The sequence below is a fragment of the Primulina huaijiensis genome, chromosome 13 (assembly GCF_012295235.1).
Source record: "Primulina huaijiensis isolate GDHJ02 chromosome 13, ASM1229523v2, whole genome shotgun sequence".
Taxonomy (NCBI): Eukaryota; Viridiplantae; Streptophyta; class Magnoliopsida; order Lamiales; family Gesneriaceae; genus Primulina; species Primulina huaijiensis.
In genome coordinates, this window is record NC_133318.1 from 5084015 (window position 1) to 5105999 (window position 21985).

At 36.9% G+C, this 21985-nt stretch overlaps 3 protein-coding genes across 4 annotated transcripts; 1 reads left to right on the forward strand and 2 right to left on the reverse strand.

The window, feature by feature from the left end:
• The first annotated feature begins 5296 nt into the window (after positions 1–5296).
• On the forward strand, positions 5297–7834 carry LOC140956368 (uncharacterized). 2 transcript variants are annotated; one of them, XM_073413089.1, is made up of 2 exons: positions 5297–6641; positions 7466–7834. In XM_073413089.1, exon 1 carries the CDS (start codon positions 5462–5464, stop codon positions 6626–6628), a length of 1167 nt encoding a protein of 388 aa, XP_073269190.1. In that variant the 5' UTR covers positions 5297–5461; the 3' UTR covers positions 6629–6641; positions 7466–7834. The 2 variants fall into 2 exon arrangements, with proteins under 2 accessions (XP_073269190.1, XP_073269189.1); XM_073413088.1 differs by having other exon boundaries at positions 5298–6641; positions 7444–7834.
• A 1436-nt stretch (positions 7835–9270) lies between these two features.
• Positions 9271–10448, reverse strand: LOC140990843 (zinc finger protein ZAT2-like). The gene has a single exon (XM_073460664.1). The coding sequence runs from the start codon at positions 10427–10429 to the stop codon at positions 9521–9523; it is 909 nt and encodes a 302-aa protein (XP_073316765.1). The 5' UTR covers positions 10430–10448; the 3' UTR covers positions 9271–9520.
• A 2014-nt stretch (positions 10449–12462) lies between these two features.
• LOC140991152 (uncharacterized) lies at positions 12463–12987 on the reverse strand. Its single transcript, XM_073461110.1, has one exon. It carries the CDS (start codon positions 12985–12987, stop codon positions 12463–12465), a length of 525 nt encoding a protein of 174 aa, XP_073317211.1.
• Between the last annotated feature and the right edge of the window lie 8998 nt (positions 12988–21985).

The following is a 21985-nucleotide window of genomic DNA, read 5'->3' on the forward strand; positions in this document are numbered from 1 at the left end:
TTTTCCCACGCATGGGCTCCCTCTGGGGCTTTATCCCGAAAATGGGATCCCTCTGGGGCCTTTTCCCCTCACGTTATCCCAAAGCATATCATCATATACATATACATATACATATCCGTATCCAAGGAAATACGATCGTCGGGCTCCCACTGGGACCATAACCTTCACGAAATTTCCAACATATCATCGTATTAGTCACAATTACTTCACTTCCTTCAACGTTTCATATTATCATCACTTTATAAAAATCATGCATTTAATATCCTTTTCTTTTCAAAAACAAGCATGCAACATATCTTTTAACGTTATCGTTTCTTCATAAAAATCCATAAACATTTTAAAAGAAACCTTTCAACATATAAAAATCCATAAATCTTTTAAATAAACATTTCAACATCATAAACATTTAAAATTTGCATTTAAATCTCAAACATTTAAAATAAACATTTTAACATATTAAATCATAACCTTACAAAATAACATTTTGACATAATAAATCGTAAACATTTAAAATCCATGTCATAAAAATTCATAAACATTTGAAATAATCATACTAGCACATAAAACAGCCTTCAGGGCACTGCCATGACGTTTACTAATTTCTAGGTGTAAAAAGACTGTTTTACCCCTGGACGTATAATTTCACGTTTTTGACATTATCTTAATTTCATTGACTCTAACATGTCCCAAATAATTATTTGAGCTTAAATATAATTTTCCATAATTTTATAAAGCTTAAAAATAGGCGTTTCAATTAATTCGTTAATTAGCGTTTCGTGCGGTGATTAAATCCCGGATATATCCAAAACTCATTATTTTGATCCCAAATTTTAAACATAACATTTTTAATATTTATTATACCCTTACAAACCATGAGCCATACCCGGGGACCCATGCATTCAATTTTTGTTCTTTAATTTTCGTTTCTGACACACTAACGAACCCACCGAGCCATCTCCCAATTTACTCGAGCCACGCCCGAGCCAAACCCGAGCCAACCCACCTAGGGACCCTACTGACCAAGCCCAGCCTGAAAATCCAGCCCTGGCTCGCTCCAAAACCTACTGAAACTTGCCCCAAAATTCTGCACGTGTGTGTGTGTGACTCCTACCCTTCACCAAGACTCCTAGCCAACTAGGACACCTCCAGCTGGTTAACCCTCGACCCAACCCGACCCTGACCATCCCTAGACCAAGCCCAGACCCAGCCCGGACCAACCCAGCCCTTGGACCGCGCGCACGAGCCGCCTGAAGTAGAACAGCAGCCTGCGCACCAAATACTTCCCTCACGTTTTCCTTGTTTTGGTCGAGCCAGCAACGATCCAGCCGCACCAGCCCCCAGCCCGACCCCTGATCATGACCATTATGGACCCTACAGAACCCTTAGGACCCTTAGGACTCAACCCAAACTCCAAAACAAAAGCCCCAAGCCAGAACCTGTCATGGCCGAGAGTTTCCCTTGACATGAACTTTTTGTTTTTGTTGCTAGCCACCTAACCAACGAACCAGCTCCTCAGGCACCCTTCTAGGACCCTAATGACCTAACCTAGCCCTATCAGCTTGCACCTGAAGTGGCCGAGAAATCCCATGTGGCAAGGACTCATGTTTGCATCCCTAGGACTCTAGGCAACGACTCGGCTCTCGAACCAGCCCCTGCAGCACTCACCTAAGACCCTTAGGACGCACTCTAGCCCAGCCCTTGAACCCAAGGCCAAGCCCCCACACCCCTGCGCAAGCACTGCAACCTGTGCGTGATTAGGAGGGCTCTCGGGTAGGAGTCCTTCTTGGCAAGGACTCCTCCCAGCCCACATGACTCGAGTCCTAGCATGGCTAGGACTCTACCCTGGACTCACTCATGGACGTGGCTAGCCCCTGGTCCCAACCGAACCAAGCCCAGCCCCTAAAACATATGAACCGAACCCCCATGACAGCAACTCGTTTCAGCTTGTGTTCTGTTCCTGTTGCAGCATGTTTGTGTGGTTCTAGGACACCCTAAATTCGTGTAAAACAATACCATAACACTTCCTAATCATGGCAGTCCCTTTATGCACATAAACCACACAATTTGGATCAAAAATCCTACTTGAAATTTCATGTTATATGCAAAAACGAAACTTAAACAAAAGTGTCACTTGTTTTCAATCTTTTCATGCATAAAATATAATATGATGTGATGATGTTTTGAAGGAAAGAATAAGCGTGCCTTTGCGTTTTAAACGCACGACTATTCGTCGACGATTTGCGAAGAACGGGGCAAGGACCTTGGCTTGAATTCTCCTTAAGCTTTCTCGATTATTTCTTCTTCAAATTGTGGTGTTGTGTGCCGTGTATGATGGGTGAATTTTTCAGAAAGTGGGACGTGTGTCTTGTGTAGGAAGTGTAGGGTTTTGGGGTGTTTAACTTATATTATATAGTTAATTATGTCTTATTTAGGCTTTAGGCCTATTATGCATGAGTTTAGGCTCATTAGTACTAGATTAGGATTTAATTAAAATATTAAAATAGTTTTGGTAAAAATAAGTTTGTGAATTTATTAGCCGGGTTGCCAAAACGTTTGAATTTTTGTTGAAAAACCAACACCGATAAAATTTACATCCTGACGTATAAAATCAACTCAAAACCCTCTTATTTTTAAAAATAATAAAAAGCCATCAACCATATTTTAAACAATTAAAAATAATTATTTAATAAAATTATTTTCTATTTTTCAGCCCTCGGTCTCCGTTCCTCGATCGCAACTCGAATAACCTTTAAAAATATATTTTAATGCAACCATGTAGAAAAATATATTTTTAAACATGCAAATATGCACAACAAAATTAATTCATGCAATTAAAACATTTAATTAAAATACAAGAGAATTTAATAATTACATGCATGTGGTTTGTGTGGACTTTTAAATTTTCGGAGCGTTACAAAATCTGCAGCATCAATATTTTTCATTTCTATTCCACCAGCATATTGATCATTTCCAGAGAAATCATTCAGAAAATCTGCAGCATCAAAATGAGTTGAATCACTCAAACGGCCACTGTGCTCAGTGAAGTTGGTCTTCTTTTCTTTCCCCTTTATCGATTCTTTATAGAGCTTGCAAAGTTGCTCGGGGACTCGACAAATACGAGACCAATGTCTTGGAGTACCGCATCTAAAACAAGAATTTTCAAATCGTTTTGAGTGATTTTCATTACCACTCATGTTCTCATGATGCCTTTTCAGTGGGTGGTTCGTGACTCTCTTTTGAGATGAGTTATAGAAGTAACTATTTCGATTGTTTTCAAAACTACGACCGCGACCACGACCACGACCACTTCCACGTCCACGTCCACGTCCACGACTACGAGTTCGACCTCGACTTCGACCAAAACCTTGTCTTTGACTTTGATTTTGGTTTCCGGGTTTAAATTCATTTTTACTTACAACATTTACTTCTGGAAATGCTGTTGATCCAGTGGGTCGGGACTGATGATTTCTCATTAGCGGCTCGTTATTCTTTTCCGTCACAAGAAGACAGGCGATGAGTTCAGAATATCTCGCAAATCCACGCACTCTATATTGTTGCTGCAGAGTTATATTTGAAGCGTGAAACGTGGAAAATGTTTTTTCAAGCATTTCTAATTCCGTAACTTCATGTCAACAAAATTTTAATTGCGAGATTATTCGATACATCGTCGAATTGTAATCACTTACTTTCTTAAAATCTTGGAATCTCAACATATTCCATTCATCACGGGCGGTCGGAAGTATAACTTCCCTTATATGTTCAAATCTTTCTTTAATAATTTCCACAGAGCCATGAGATCTTTTTCGATAATATATTCACATTTTAAACCTTCATCAAGATGTCGACGCAAAAATATTATAGCTTTTGCTTTTTTTTTTGTGATGAAGATATACCATTTTCTTTAATGGTCTCGCTTAGACCCAATGACTCAAGATGCATTTCTACATCGAGAGTCTATGGCATATAATTTTTTCCTGTAATGTCGAGCACAACAAATTCGAGCTTTGCCAAGTTTGACATGGTGGTACTATAAAAATAACAATGCATTTTATTAGTTAAGTTCTATTAATATGACAATAAAAAGTAACGGATAAATTACTAGTACAAGCATTCTTAAAAATAAAGAAAAAATGCGAGGCAGATATTCTCTGATAAATACAAGACTAGTGAGTATAATAACCAAAATAATTATACAAAATAACCTTGAAAGAGTCATCATCTTCTTCTTCGAAAATTTTGCTGAAGAAAATTTTTAGGGAGGAAGAATAAGTTCGGAGTGATTGAATGTGTTTGTGGAGTCATATTTATAGGATAAAAACTAGCCGTTTATGACCGTTACAAATTCTTAAAAAATAAATGTATGTATATGTAAATTTTATGGTAATAATATGATGTATATAATGTTAATCATTTTTAAATAATTATGTATATCATATCACAATATTAAAATGATGTGTCAGGGACTCCTTTTATATAATACTGTGACATTATACAAATATATATATACATATAATTATTATATAACACAATAAAAATATATAAGCAGTGAAATATTCACATCACGTTATTATAATGAGGTGTCATAGGTTCCTTTTATATAATAACATGATATTATTCAAATATATATATACAATAAATAAACAATAACACAATAAAATTATATAAGCATTGTAATCACATCACGTTATTATAATGAGATGTCATAGACTCCTTTTATATAATAACATGATATTATACAAATATATATACAATAAATAAACAGTAACACAATAAAATTATATAAGCATTGTAATCACATCACGTTATTATAATGATGTGTCATAGACTCCTTTTATATAACAACATGATATTATACATTAAGTATATATACAATAAAAATAAATAAACGGTAAAGTAAATACTCTTACTTTTGAATATTATTACCTTTTTCTTGTGTTTTGGACCTTGGAAAAATATAGAGAACCGAACCTTCAAGTATCGTGCTGATAGCGTGTTAAAAAGTAAAAATCTCAAACTCATAAAATTTACCAAACTACGCACTTTATAAAATTTTCTCTCTAGTTAATTGTGATTTTCTTCACACATTGAGAGACCTATTTATAGAATTTCTTTGGAAATAATCCAAAAATAAATATATCATTACATACATCATCACACACTAATTTTAAATATTTACAACTCTTATTTTCAAAATTCAACTTTCTTATTTTCAAGATTCAAATATTACATCTCATATTTTTCAACAATATCGATATTTGAACTAATAATCTATTTATTGTCTAATTCTAGGTTCTGCAACACCATATATTTCTCCCCGGCAGCTAGGTTAGAACATAACAGAGGCTGCAGATTCAATTTACACCTAGAAGCCCTCCGCCTCCGCCGCCTCTCCTCCATTGCAGTTCATCTGCTCAATCTTACTAAATTTGCTTGAGTTTTTTTTATTAATTTTCTTTCAAATATGTCTTTGCTGGAGTTAATTACAAAAGCTTCGTGTACTAACACTACAATGTCAGAGGAAGAGTTACACAATCCAATTGTTCTTAATCCAGACGCTATTAATCTCAGCCTATCGCCAGAGTCTGAGGACCCGAAATCTGAACGCCCACGCCCAATAAAAAAGGTTACGGGTTGGGAAATTTCTCAGACAGATAAGGAACTTGTTAAACTAGGGGAAATTTTCTGCAAGCAACTGAGGAGGAAGTTGAAGAATACCAACAATCATGGTATCGATGGGTTCTTGGAGCTGTTCACTTCTCATTTGATGAAAATTGGGGAGAAAGTTGGGATTTCGGTTGAACTGGATCAGTTGGAGGAAGGGTATGCTTGTAAGTTGATCGGGAAATTGGGGCGTTTAATGGGTAGGGATGTGAAGAGCTTGATTCCGGAGGCCTGTATTGTTTTTGAGGTTTGGGGTGTTTTGGAGAGTTTGGTAACTAATGGTCTCGTGGAACATTCTTGTACTACAAATTTGGTTCATAATTTGATTGAAAAACGAAAGTCGAATTTGATTGATCTGTGTGTGAAGCATTTATCGGATATACAGACTTATGAGTTGATGTGTATTTTGAAGTATTTTTTGTTGTTGCCTGATGACGGGTACGAGAGTTTGGCCTCAGTGAGGAAGGATTGGGAGAGTCAGGCACTTTTAGCAATTGAGAAAGCAAGCGGTAGTGGGAAACATAAGAGCTTGGCGAAGGATGCTTCGCTTCTGGTCATGCTGGCACATGATGGATTTTCGGTTACAGAGTTGTGCTTGCATAGTTTACTTTCGTCTCCGCATTTGGATGAGGTGATTTTTTCAGTTTGTATTGGAAAGTTGAATGGTGAGGAGTTAAAGGCTTTGATTCGATACTTGGGGAAATGGCTTAGAAAATATGAGAGATTTCCTCAAGTAGGCCCTTGTCCTAGAGCATCATCAGCTTTGGGCTTAAAGGTTTGCGATCGGATTCCGACTTTGGAAAATGTCATAAAGTGTCTTGGCTTGGTTGTGGATGAACATTTTTTTTCTCTGGTTTTGCAATCCGAAATTCACAAGGAGTTGAGATCTTTTGAGGGCATTGTTAATTCCCTAGCTTCTGAAGCAAGGCTTTGTGGTACTTTGACAATTTTAACCGAAAGATTATGATTTGAACACAGTGGTATGTTTATGAATATTGCTTTGCTAGTAATAGCCTCTATTCTTACTTTAGTTGTAAGATGGTACATTAAGCACTATTGTTTGTTGTTTATCATATTTGAGTCCTGTTTTTAGTCTCTTAATCACCTCAATTTTGATTCGAGTAAGTTTGATATCTTCTTGCAATGATTCTAGCCCAGGCTTTTTAACTCGTATAAAACAGAATAATCGTGAATTTGTTATGCTTGATTATGATGTTTTTTGAGTAACTTTATTATTGAAAAAAATGCACATATTCTCAATATGCTGGTTGAATGTTAGAACCTATGTATTGATGAGTATATTTTGAGATTCACCTTATGCATAAATCGGAGAGCTTAAAAGTTAGACATGCATATGTTCGATGAATCATTTTGGTCCCAGATCAGTAAGGAACCAAAGCGTTTGGCCTAGTTTCCAATTCTATTTGGTGGCATAATGCGTTGAATGGAATTGGGGGTTTGAATTTGGGTTGTAAGCCATTCTCTCTGTTAAATACTTGAACCAATTTGCATTTGGACCTTTAGCACCAGGTTAGTTAAGAACTTGGACCATCTGCAATGTGGTCCCTCAATAACTCAAACCGGATTGAAGAGCTCATGTAACCAAATCATACCACAAACGTTCATTCTTTTCTTGCTGAAACTGGATGGTCCTTTTCTGAAGATGTTATCTTGCAGCAACCTTTCACCCTTTGTTTTATATGTTCATCTACTATGTAAATTGCTTTCTTGTCAATACATAGACTGTTTTCTAATATTTGGCTCTGTGCACCTCGTATGCAGTCTGGACACATCATCCATGCAGATTTTGGTTTTATGACAACTCAGATATCCACAACTGCCGCATTTGCTGAATCAGAAAGTTTATATAACGGAATGACAGAGAGAAACGGAGACTAGAGCTCTTAATCAGTCGCCAAATATCAAATACCGAGACCCGGACCCATTTTTTCACCTAGTTTTTGAGATAGTAATTCAGTTCCTTATAATCTTTTGTGTTTGTGTTCCATACTGATTGTGGAAATCGGTTTGTGCTATCAGAAATTAATTTTTTCCCCAAAAATTTACCATTACTAGTCATAACTGTGTGGGTGATTATATAGTTTTATATTGAATATGTATGTTTGTAACAATTTAGTTGGTTGTTTCGGATATTAACTGGGGCTTGACATTCCATCCTAAATGCATTATTTCGTCATTTTTAAAATGTAGGTGTTTCTCCTAAAAGGCGGTATACATTTTCTGATCACTCTTCGTCCAAAAAAGAAGTTTTGAAGTTGAATTCATGGCCCATTACTGCTTTTCATATTTTCTTCCCCAGATTGACTCTCTTATTTTTATTTCGGAAAGATCTTCGTCATACATTTTCTTGCTTGAATCATAGAACATTATGAAGATTGCTATAAATTCTTGAAAATATCACGTTGCGGGTAATTCTTATCATTTCTAAATAAACCATTCAAGTTATACATTTATTTTATTACATAATTTTGTTCTTCAGATTTTAAAATAAGAAAAAAATTGTTTGCCAGGCATTAACGTACGGGATTCTAAATACATTAAATACAGGCCAGGGAAATGCAAAAAAGCAGACAATAAACTATGCAGTACAAAAACTAAGGTAGGTCACATCCCTTTGCCTAATGCACAAAACTTAAAACTAAAGCAAGAAAAGATTATTGTAAAAGCAAGCAATTTTCAGTAGTTACCCATGTTTTGACATCACAATATATATCTCAGCTTAAATTTGCCAAAGAACCACAAAGCCTTGTTTCTAGAATCTAATTATAAGCTACTGACTACACGAATTTGGGATTGCAAAACCGTAGAAGAGAAGACAACTGCAAACCTTTAAGCCCTAAGGTGATAATGCCTTAGGACAAGGAGTGCATTTCAGAAATCTCTCATATTTCCTAAGCCATTTTCTCAGCTATGGACCAAAACCTAAACTCATCACTACCACTCGACTTGCCAAAACAAGCTAAAAATACCACATCATCCAAAACCCGAGACGCATGTAAACGATGCGAGCACATCTCTGTAATCGAAAGATCCATCATGTTCATGTGCCAGAACGGCCAAAAGCGACGCTTCCTTCGCCAAGCTCTCCTGTTTCCCACCAACTCCCTTACCCCTTTTCCGATGGCTAACAGTGCCTGACTCTCCCAATCCTTTCTCACCGAGGCCAAACTCTCATCATCTGGCAGGAGCAAAAAATACCTCCAAAATACACAAGTCCTCAAAAGCCTGTGTATTCGCCAAATGATTCACACGCAAATCCATCAAATCTAAACTTCATTATCAATCAAATTATGAACTAAATGAATTTACAAGAATGTTCCAGTGAGACCATTAGCTATGAAACTCTCCAAAAACACCCCAAACCTGATAAAAACAACAATAGCCAATAGCCATGATCGAACACTTGCATATGTGCCCACAAGTAATGAAACAAAATAAATATATGCACATATATATACAACTAGCTGGAAGGAAGACTCGAAAGAAAGAGCAACAAAAAAATGTAGAGTAATTGTGTGACAATGCATCTTAGGTAACATTAACACTGGGAGAAACAACTAAACAATATCGAGTTAGTTCTTCACGGAATTCGCCTATTTGTACCAGTACATACAATGTATATCACTTATAATACTGCATCCAAGCAATATATTGCAGTAATCCAGCTAAAATTAGTTTGAAGTATTATAAATCTTCGTACTTGATCACACATATACTGATCAATTGATGAAGAAATAGTCACCACCACTAACAACCTCATACTAAAATGCATCGAAAAAATCACAATATATTGCCATCTATCCATCTAGCTGTGTATCATCATCACCCTGATCTGAAACTAAATTCGTAAACTTAAATCCAAATCCGGACAAAGCAAGCAGGCCGAATCTATAGAAGAGTAGGATGAAGCATATTCTTGATCTTCACCATCCATAGCTGGAAAATTCAAATCAAAACCTCCGGCCTCCTCCGCTGCGGCCTTCTCCCAGTGGCATCTCTTGTGTCCACCCAATGCTTGGCCACTCGAAAAGACCCGCATACAGATGCTACATTTGTGCCCAGTTATCATCTGATTATCACGAGTACCGTCACCTTCTACTCTGTGTTCTTGATCATCGACATTATTCATCGCAATCGCGTAGCATCCCTTCACATTTTTGTGGCTTGCCCTATGTCCCCCGAGAGCCTGGTGAGACCCAAACACCTTCTTGCAACTAGAACACTCGAACCCTCGATCATTATTGTTGTTGTTATTATTATTATTATTGTCGGATTGATAATAACAATAGTAATAATCAAGTGAATGCAGCGGCGTCCCTTGGTTAACAGTGCAAGCAGTAGAAAGGGACTCCTGGTCATCATCCCCGTTAGCCAGAAGCAGCAGACACGAGGCAACCTCGTGTTCCTCCTCCGTCATTGCGGACGAATCTTCACTATCATGATGGTGGCGGAGGTAGGGCGGTGGGTTGATCCCCCTCCACTCTCTTTCCGGGTGGCAGCGCATGTGCCCGAAAAGGGCCTTCCACGACCAAAACCTCTTGCCGCACTCAGTGCATGGCCTCGTGATCTTCGGGGCGGCGGGGTCGGGCTTTCTTGTGGATTTGGAGACTCTGGAAGCTGCTCCGGCGACCACAATCTTGGAGCGTTTCTTTCTAGGGTTTTGTTTGGCTAGATCACTGGATTCTTGTCGGGCTGGAGACAAAGAAAACATCTTCGGCGTATGGAAATCGGAGCTGCGGTTATCCATGATGCTGTGTAAAGGAGTGGCGTTTTGGAGGTGGAAAAATGGTGTAAGAATGGAGGAGCGGGCCGGTTATTGTTGTTCTTCCGCAGGTAGTTACAACGTTAACGTTATGGTTGTGAAATTCTATCCTTATTCCTTAACTTCATCTTAATCCGTAATTAACCAAATCTGAAATTAATCCCATTCAAATTAAACAAAATTATTCATAAGATTATAAAATTTATATATATATATATTTGTAACTTGCATATTTTCAATTTTTTGTCTTGTTATTTATCAATTTATGGTCTTGATACATTAATTTATACTTTTTCGATTATAGTCTTTTTTTTATCAGAGTATTGACATGACGTCGAAAAATAACGATGTGTCATAAAAAACGATTATGTGTTTCCGAAATTAACGTGGATACGAACGTTGCTGATATGCCTGATGTCACGTAAGCATTCCAATGAAAAAGACTAAAATTGAATTTTTTTTGCAATTTAGTGAATTGAGATCGTGAATAATCTATAAGATGATAAACAAAATAATGTGTTAGTTACAAAAGAAAATTGTAATTTTCTCCACATACTAGAACATAATTAATGTAAAACAGTAGAAAATTCACGCTGTTATCTTAATTGCAAGTGAACAAACATTTAAAGTTTAAAAGAACAATTTTAAAATTAAATATACACAACAAAAAAACATGTCATTCCAAAATATATTAACCTCATAGAATTTTTTAAAAAGGAATTTTTATATATATATATATTTCCTAAACTATGGCGTGAGGAGGGCTCGAACTTAGTGACTTACCTTAAATTATGTAATGAATTGTGATAATTTCTGAAATTGGTTGACTGTTATTTGTCCATGTTTTTGTTTTTTTGTCCATGATAAATTTTATAGCTACGTACGGATTGTGAGAGAAACTGAAAATTACGGGATAAATATAATAACGTAAAAAACACACACAATTACATATTAAACTATGTTTTTAAAACTTTTAGTAAATCGTAAAAAAATTAATGGTAATTATAAATCATGATAAGCTGTGGAAAGTTTTACGAATGAGCTAGGACAATTACAATAAAGTCTACTCTAATTCTTACCATTTTTCTTAATCTCAAGGTTAGTTTTGGTAGTTCGTTTAAAAATAGAAAAGGTAGTTGCCGANATTGCTTCATTATTATTATTGTTATTATTATTTTAAAACTCAACAAAAGACGATCTTTATTAATTATGAGCAAGATTATTGTAAAAATGATCCAGAAGAGAAACAATAAAATCCGGAGGCTCAGTCCATACCATAAGACTAGTATAGGAACTAGAGGCTTTGGCCAAAACATAGGCATAATCGTTCGCTTGTCGCCGAGTAAAAACATCTGAGAATTTCGTACTCGTTTATGATTAACTCTTTACATTGGTGCACGATATAATCCAAATGATCATTCTGTCAATTATCTGTGAATATGCTCCTAATAAAATCGTGATCCATTCCCCAAAGATGATGTGCAATCATATTCCAATCCCCACTACCACAAGATGCCATTATATCATACACCCTCAGTAAAGCTTGACTTGATGATGGACTCGTGATAGGTTTCCTAGAATGTTTAAACGCACAAACATTCCTACCAGAAGCAATTCGTTCTCCAACGAATTCCTTTATCTAGTAACTCTCGCCCCCACAACACACTTTTCCAAGCAAAAGATGAATTATGTCCCCTTGATGCATCAAGAATATTGCTAGAATGGAAATATTTAGCCTTGAAAATTCTAGCAACAAATGTATCTGGATGAGATAGAACCCGCCAAGCTTGTTTTGCCCCGACAAAGCTTGATTAAAGTTATTTAAGTCACGACATCCCACAGCCCCTCCATTTAATTTCGACAGACACAGAAGACTCCATTTCTTCAAGTGAATTCGCTTCTATTGTTTGAGTTCGCCCCAGCAGTAACCAGTAATCATCGTCTGTATTTGCTTACACAAAACATCTGGGAGTCTAAACACGCTCAATGTGTATGCTGGAATAGCATAGGCAACTGCTTTAATGATAACTTCTCGTCCACCAGCAGAGAACATTTTTTCCTTCAAACTGTCGAAACTTCTCTTTTTTACTTCTTCCCACAAATGCCGAGAGTCCCAGATAGGCCTCATGAGACTCAACATGATTCATCTCCAATGTATTAAATGCCATGACTTTCATTTCGCAGGTCTTGTTGGGCCTGAAAGTAATGCTGGACTTTTGTATATTGATCATTTGGCCCGTGTCATCCGCAAAAAGAAGATGGTAATTCCCGGGGCCGTCCTCACACAACAAATACCCCCATATATTACCCTGAATTGCACTACCTCGAATAAGTGAAGATAAGCCTTGTGTGCGCAGCAAAAAGAGATGAGGGGACAAAGGGCAGCCCTTTCGAAGCTCTCTAGTTAGTAGGTCTGAATACGTACACCTGAAACAATAATCCCAAATTCTGTCAATCCATTTATCTGAAAATCCAATTCTACTCATAACAGCACACAAATAATTCCATTCAACCCTCTCATCAGCTTTTTGATTGAGCTCCATCTGCCCATGATTATACTTTATACCCACTAATAACTTCTCACGCAAAGCTCTGCGGCTTCCATGCACTCAAGTGCTCATTACATCACCTGTAACTATTGCCAAACCTTGCAAAAAAAATAATACTACCCGAACGTGATGCCGGTACTCAAACAACCAGGGACGTAGCCAGAAAATTTTTTGACCTTGGGCTGAATGATTCGATAAACAATAGCGACATGAACAAGATATAAGCTACTGAATATGTGTCATGTGGTTTTTCATCGAATAAAACTCGTCGATTATTGATTTCTAAAATGAATATTTCAATCAAATCAAATTTTATCAGCACATGCATGTCAGCATGTCTAGGATGAGAAGACCATCACAAATGAAAGGTGTAGAAGTTATCACCAAACATTTTAAATGAGAATCAAAACTAACTTTGATAATTAATAACATCCAAGCACCTAAATAGGAGGAATGAATACATATTGGGAATTTAATAAAATTAAGACAACAACATAAGCATTTCACTTTACTAAAACCCTTGTAAAACAATTCATTATCGTCTCAAAAACTCAAATTAACTCAAAATAGTATGTCGCAGTAACTTGACAAATCATTGAAAAATCACTTATTAACTTCTGCGCATGAACAAATATAACATGATTTTACTTCAAAGAAAAACAAAAAATCCAGAAACAACTAAAAATATACATCATACGGAAGTTAATGTCAAGCTCTATACATAACAAAAATCTAATATTATATGACTTCATCACTACATAAGCTAAAAAATAACTACAAATTCAACCAAGCTACATTTTGAATCTTTCTACATAATAAATGGAATAAACCAATTAAGTAGCAAAAATCAATCATTTCACCTTGTGCTAATTCAATCGAGGCCCTCCGCCGTACAATCCTTTTCAACTCCAAGTCTTTGCTTCCAAAACTGTATTTTATAGAGTATGATTAAATGAGTTTAAGATAATTTTAATAGGCTAAGTTATTAAATATAATTATTTTATGGGTTGGAAAAAACTTTAATATAAATTAAATTACATATATACCATAATTTAAAAAAAAAATTAATCCAGGGCTGGAGCCCACCCCAGCCTTTGGGGTGGCTCCGTCCCTGCAAACAACTGTGTGTACGTGTTATTGCTTGATATGACTAGTAAATTATATAGATAAGGGAAAAATTCATGCTAGAACGTATTCATCTGGTGGTATTTGGTGCAGATTTTTCATAGAAGAAAATGTAGAATGGTGATGAAATAGCTAGCTCTATGATGATGACCAATGAGTGCCCTGGTAGTCAGGACCTTTCGTATCCCGGCCCCTTTGTTTTCTAGTTAATTGTTACCTTTTACTTTAAAGTTTATTCCATATGATTACAAGATATTATATAGCTATGTAGGGGTTGAAAGATTTTGAAATGAATTTGAAATTTGTACTATTGTTCTTTAGATTAAAACAAAAACGAAAACGAAACAGTCAATTTTAAATCTTTTGGCTACCCAAGGAATTATATATTTCAACTTCTATAATATGTTGTTTTGGGATTTGAATCTCGAGATTGTCAGCAAAATCCATCATTCCAGAGGCAACTTAAATCTCCAAAGTAATTCTCGATTGTTAGTGCTTGTGCAATATAGTATGTCTACTGCGTCGAGGGATATATTTTCACTCGAATATTCAAGTCAGAGGGACTCTAGTGAGTTTTATCATTTTTACGGAAGAGAAAGCTTATTGATTTTGTCACTTTGTTTTAGGGAGGACTACCGATTATCGATTCCGACAATATTGATGTTTTGCGGGTGAAGATTCTTGTTGTGGAGGCACCAATTTTCAACTGCGAATCAAATCATTCGCAAGTTATTCGGAGCTCGGCTCGATAAAAAGTTTGTTTGAGTTCGTTTGTTAATCATATCAAGCCATGCTCAAGCTCGATTTCAGGCTCGATAATTTAATCAAATCAAGCTCAAACCTAAGTATATTCGTCTCATGAGCTTGCAAACATGTTCGTTAATAGGCTCGTGAGCTCGAGTTTGTTTAGGTGACTCGTAAGCTTGAGCTTGGGTCGTTTGTTGAGTTGACAAATAAAAATATCAATACTAATAAAATTTACACTTTTGTGTGTGATTTAAAATTAGTTCATAGATATATTTAATTTTTACCGAGCTCGAACTAAGCTCAAACTCGAGCTCAATTGTATGTTTTAAGAGCTCGAAAACTAGCCGAGCTCCAGCCAGGCTTGTTAAACATGATAAACAAGCTATTAATTAATCAAGCTCGAGCCCACCTTGATTAACATGATAAACGAGCCAAGCTCGAGCTTTTCACGAGCTTAGTAATTTCGAGACAATTTGGATTAATATGTGCATTTTCCTTGAAACATTCTTCAATTGTAAGTAATGAACTTCATTTTTTATGTCTCCGAATATATCATGTAGAGCACATTTGTTAAGGATTCAAGAGAATATGGACACACTCATTTGTCTGAGGTTAATCTTTTTACTTCTATTTGTCTCGTATCCCAGGTTACTTTGATATTTCATCAAATGTCTGACTGGAGTTTCATTGCTCGTTTATTGTCACGGTACTAGATAATCAAGTCTGCAGACAGCAGATCATTTCCAGAACAAAGCAATTCTCTTGATCCACTTTTCAGCTCGCTGTCAATTTAACGTAAGTGTCTAATACACATACTTTTGCATGCATATAGTGGCAATCAGCACAGCCTGTATACGTAGACTACATGTTCAAGTGCTGCTTAATTTCCGGGTTAATTACATTGTTAGTTTCGCGTTGATGTCCGAAAACTATGACTCTTCAGGTCATCGAAGAAGTTATCTCTGCATTGCCGGCCCCTTTGGCATGACGAGTTTTCACCTTAACAAAAGGTTTCTGAACTACAAGAAAAAGGTACTCCAAAACTAGTATTTGTGGTATGATTTTTCTTTGTTAAAGTTAAATTCATGTTGGTTTGGCCTAAAACATAATTTTTCTCGTATAAGTTATCAGAAAATATAAGTTTTTGTCCACATATAATCTCATTTTGCTTATTCATGAACCCTTGTATAATTGTATTTTTGCGTTGGTGGAAAGAGTTGAGCTTTGACCCTCATGGCCTCCAACCCATCCTCCCGGCGGGCGGAGAACTCGCTAGAAATTCGAAGCCCCGGAGAATAGTATTTATGAACTGAAACAGGTGATTTAAGATTCTTATTGGTTAAAGGATCTGGGCTTATTTTCACTTTGAACTCTATATGTTTGCTTAATGTAGTTTATTATTTATTACTTTGAATGTATTATAATTGAATTTATGCTGTATTATATATAATTTTTTTTTTAAAAAAAATTAATTATTGCTTAATCTTGAATTTTATATTTCGATTATTGCTAATTTTATCTTCCCCTCATTAGAAAAAAGTGATTAATTTGTCCACGTATATTCACTACATATTATAGTGTGACTCCTATTTTACTCTACTTTCATAATGATTAAACAAGTTCATCTTTTTATTCACTTGAAAATAAAATCTCATAAAATCAAAATATTAAAAAACCATGTTAACATAATTGCACTTATATAATTATAAAACTATATATATATATATATATAGAAATTAACCAAATTCATTAATTTTAATTCTAATCACAAATCATGCTTACCTTATTTATACCAACAATTCAATAAATAATATTGGGATCAGTCTCCTCTTTATGTTTTTAAACGACTGATGACCCAATTTTCGAAAAATAAAATTTGAGAATTGTTTTTATTTAGATGAACTGATTGATATTAACTATTGTAACAAAAGATAAAAGGTAAAAACTGGAGGAAGATTTATAAAAAAACAGAGCAGTCTTCTTTTGATGTAACTTGGAAGTATATTTGTTTCCCATGCGAGCCAAATATAATATTGACTATAAAAAGTGAACAAACATATGAAAATTTAGTAACATCTTCTCTGGTTGTCATGCAAATTCACTCTCTCTTTACAAGAGCTAAGCTTCTCCATGTCATTCACACAATTTTGTATAATTAACTCGTGTAAATGGTTAGCAAAATAGTTCTAAATATATGTAATTAAACACGAGGGATTAATTATCATGGTTTTCCAGGGAAGAAATTATACCAAAAAAATGATCAAACATATGCTGTTTCTTCTATTTTCAGTTCATGCACCAAAACAGAATTTCTCCAATGAATTCACAAGATAAAACAGGGTTACGGAAAAAGAAATCATTCGAAAATGTCAGCTCCAAAGTCTAGCCGCAAGGAGTATAATTAGAGTTTGCAGGTTCTGACTTACTCTGGTAGTTTCAAACGCTTGAACGGCAGCCAGCCCCAAGCCCTGTGTAGTGAACGAGAGTGATCAATAAACAATGCAAGGGTCCTAAGAGGATAAAATTTGATAGGCACGTGTGCATGAGATTTCATTACCTTACTTCCCCTTTCAACCCCACTTGGGATTATGGAACCCGAATTCTGTGATCCTTCCTCCGGCCTCTGTAACTTGCAACCTGAAAGAAAGTAAATACATGTTTAAGTTTCTGTGTTGAACAGCTCGAGGGCGACTACTTGCCACGTTTGGCACAGTAAGGTGGGAAAATTTCCAGCTTCATTTGTAAAAAGAGATGCTCGCCACAACTGCAACTTTTAAAAAGAAAGCAAGTTCTGAACGTTTTCCCTATTTACAATACTCATTTCATTTGTAGTTTTATGTTCCTAATCAGTTTGAACCTTCTTTCCCTTCTTCAATACCTATAGAATTCCCACAGCTAGAGATATTTCCACTTTGATTCTTGGACAGAGCAGTGGTAGATGCATGTGTCGGCAAAGTTAATAGGTGAGATCAGTCAAAGAAAAATAAAAAAAAACGTGGGAGAAGGAAATTTCGAGGAATTTTCAGAAGACGCGTTTTATAAGCGTCTTCACACTTACAAAGGCTCTATAAATAGAGCTCCCCCCTTCATTCTGATATCATCCCTTCTTCGAGTTTTCTCTCATCTTATAACATTCTATAATATTTGTGAGGTGTTTATTCTCCTGTATTAAGAGAGTGTGTGTTCTCTTTGGAAACACAGTGAGTGAGTTGTACACCACAAAATATTATAGTGAAAATTCTTTTCATCTTGCCCGTGGTTTTTACCCTAATAATTTTTAGGGGTTTTCCACGTAAATCTCGGTGTCCAGTTTATTCTTTATTTTCGGGATTTATTATCTCAAATTCCGCACGTAGGACCAACAAGTGGTATCAGAGCCTTGGTTTAAAATTTCTTAAAATTCTGAGTATGCTCTGTGGTTGCAGCCTAGACTGATCATCCACATCAGAAAAGATTTTTTGAGATTTTTTATTTAAGGCGGGATAATTTTGTCCAGTCTACTAAAATTGTTGTAGACATAATGGCGAGCAGGTACGACATAGCAAAGTTCAATGGAAGCAATTTTATGCTGTGGACAATAAAGATACAAGCAGTTTTAAGAAAAGAGAATTGCTTGGCGGCTATTGGAGATAGACCGGTGGAGATTATGGATGATGGAAAGTGGAATGAGATGAATGACAACGCTGTTGCCAATCTACACTTGGCTATAGCAAACGAAGTTTTGTCAAGTATCTCTGAGATAAAAATAGCCAAAGTTATCTGGGATATTCTGACAAAGATGTACGAGGTCAAGTTCCTACACAACATGATTTTCCTAAAGAGAAGGCTTTATACTCGTCGGATGGCGGAATCTTCATCGATGACCGACCATATCAACACACTAAATACTCTATTTGCCCAACGCATTTCCATGGGGCATAAAATAGGGGAAAATGAACGTGCGGAGCTTCTACTTCAAAGTCTACCAGATTCATATGATCAACTTATCATCAACATTACCAACAATATTCTTATGGGCTTTCTAAGATTCGATGATGTCTTAACTGCGGTTCTCAGTGAAGAAAGCCGACGCAAGAATAAGGAAGATAGGTTGGTAACATCGAAGCAGGCGGAGGCTTTACCGATGATAAGAGGAAGATTTATGGACCGTGACTCCAGTGGGAGCCAAAGACGAGGTAGATCAAAGTCGAGAAGTAAGAAGAAAAATATTTACTGCATTAAATCTGGCGGTAAAGGGCACTTCAAGAAAGAGTGTACGAGTATCGAGAAGAGTTCTCAAGGAAATGTGGCTAGTACTTCAGGCAGTGGTGAAATATTATTCAGCGAAGCAGCAACTGTTGCAGAAGGCAGACACAAATTTTGTGACGCATGGATTATGGATTCAGGAGCGACGTGGCACATGACGTCTCGGAGCGAATGGTTTGACCATTATGAACCAGTCTCAGGAGGATCTGTATTCATGGGAAATGATCATGCCTTGGAAATCGCTGGGGTCGGTACTATCAAAATTAAAATGTTTGATGGCACCATTCGCACCATACAAAAGGTACGACATGTGAAAGGACTGACGAAAAATCTTTTGTCCTTGGGCCAATTGGATGACATCGAGTGCAAAACTCGTATCGAGAATGGGATCATGAAAATTGTGAAAGGCGTGCTTTTGGTTATGAAGGCGGAAAAGGTTGCTGCAAATCTGTTTGTACTTTTGGGAGAAACACACAAAGAGGCGGCACTAGCTGTTGCATCAATTGGTTCAGGCGGAGAATTAACGGTGTTATGGCATAGAAAGCTCGGGCATATGTCAGAACAGGGTTGAAAATTCTCTCAGAACGGAAGCTGCTGCCGGGACTTACAAAAGTGTCACTACCTTTTTGTGAGCATTGTGTTACTAGTAAACAACACAGATTAAAGTTTGGCACTTCTACTGCCAGGAGCAAAAGCATATTGAAACTGATTCATTCGGATGTTTGGCAAGCACCGGTTGTATCCCTAGGAGGAGCGAGATACTTTGTCTCGTTCATTGATGATTTCTCTAGGAAATGTTGGGTGTATCCAATCAAGAAGAAATCAGATGCTTTCCAGATCTTCATAGATTTCAAAGCGCGGGTTGAACTTGATTATGAAAGGAAAATCAAGTGTCTGAGGACTGACAATGGAGGAGAATATACCAGTGACGAATTTGATGCATTTTGTCAACATGAGGGCATCAAAAGACAATTCACGACGGCTTACACACCTCAACAGAATGGAGTGGCGGAGCGGATGAACAAGAATTTGTTGGACAGAACAAGAGCTATGTTGAGGACTGCGGGTCTAGACAAGTCATTTTGAGCAGAAGCAGTCAAAACCGCTTGTCATATTATCAATCGTTCTCCTTCAGTGACGATTGATCTAAAGACTCCGATTGAGATGTGGACTGGGAAGCCGACAGATTATTCTCATTTGCATACATTTGGAAGTCCGGTGTACGTTCTGTACAATGAGCAAGAAAGATCGAAGTTGGATTTGAAATCCAGAAAATGTATCTTCTTGGGTTATGCTGATGGAGTAAAGGGGTTTCGCTTGTGGGATCCTACTGTTCACAAGCTTGTCATCAACAGGGATGTTATCTTCGAGGAAGATAAAGTAAAGGGAGATAAAGGCACACTGAATTCAGAAACTACTATATTTCAGGTGGAAAATAAAACGGATGAAAGTCAAAATTCTTGTGAAGCAGTACCAGAGCACGAAGAACAAGAACATGTTGAGTCTGAAGTTTCCAATGTGAGGCAATCAACTCGAGACAGAAGACCACCAGGTTGGCTTTCAGATTATGTCATTGAAAGCAATATTACATATTGTCTATTATCAGAGGTTGGCGAGCCATCGACTTTCCACGAGGCTACTCAAAGCTCGGACGTATCCTTGTGGATGATAGCAATGTAAGAAGAGTTGGAGGCATTAGACAGGAATAAAACTTGGGATCTTGTTACACTACCACGAGGAAGGAAAGCCATTGGGAACAGATGGGTCTATAAGATCAAGCGTGATGGCAATAATCAAGTGGAGCGGTATCGTGCTAGATTGGTCGTAAAATGGTATGCTCAGAAAGAAGGCATTGACTTCAATGAGATATTTTCTCCTGTGGTTCGGCTTACAACAGTCAGAATAGTGTTGGCATTGTGTGCGGTGTTTGACCTATATCTAGAACAGCTAGATGTGAAAACGGCATTTCTTCATGGAGATATTGAAGAAGAAATCTATATGCTCCAGCCAGAAGGTTTTGCGGAAAAAGGCAAAGAGAACTTGGTTTGCAGGTTGAATAAATATATGTACGGTCTCAAACAGGCGCCGAGATGTTGGTACAAGAGATTTGATTCCTATATCATGAGCCTTGGATACAACAGACTGAGGGCAGACCCTTGTACGTATTTCAAGAGGTCTGATGATGATTATATTATTTTGCTCTTGTATGTGGACGACATGTTGGTAGCAGGCCCCAACAAAGATCATGTCCAAGCATTGAAGGCACAGTTGGCTAGGGAATTTGATATGAAGGACTTGAGACCAGCAAACAAGATTCTAGGGATGCAAGTTCACCCAGACAGAAGTAACAGAAAGATTTGGCTTTCCCAGAAAAATTATTTGAAGAAAGTCTTGCAACGCTTCAACATGCAAGATAACAAGCCAATATCGACCCATCTTCCTGTTAACTTCAAGTTAGCCTCCGAGATGTGTCCTAGCAGTGAAGCAGACAGGATGGAGATGTCTCGAGTACCATATGTATCAGCAGTGGGGAGTTTGATGTTCGCCATGATCTGTACAAGACCTGACATTGCTCAAGCAGGGGGAGCAGTTAGTCGGTATATGGCAAATCCTGGACGAGAGCATTGGAGCACTGTTAAGAGGATCCTTAGATACATTAAGGGTACCTCGAATGCTGCATTATGTTATGGAGGATCGGATTTTACACTCAGGGGCTATGTCGATTCAGATTATGCTGGTGATCCTGATAAGAGGAAATCTACTACTGGTTATGTGTTTACACTTGCAGGAGGAGCAGTAAGCTGGGTTTCAAAACTGCAAACAGCTGTGGCGTTATCTACAACGGAAGCAGAATACATGGCAGCTACGCAAGCTT

Excerpts from the sequence above, each read along its gene's own strand:
- LOC140956368 (XM_073413089.1), top strand. The coding sequence starts at position 5,462 with ATGTCTTTGCTGGAGTTAATTACAAAAGCTTCGTGTACTAACACTACA.
- LOC140990843 (XM_073460664.1), bottom strand. The coding sequence starts at position 10,429 with ATGGATAACCGCAGCTCCGATTTCCATACGCCGAAGATGTTTTCTTTG.
- LOC140991152 (XM_073461110.1), bottom strand. The coding sequence starts at position 12,987 with ATGGAGCTCAATCAAAAAGCTGATGAGAGGGTTGAATGGAATTATTTG.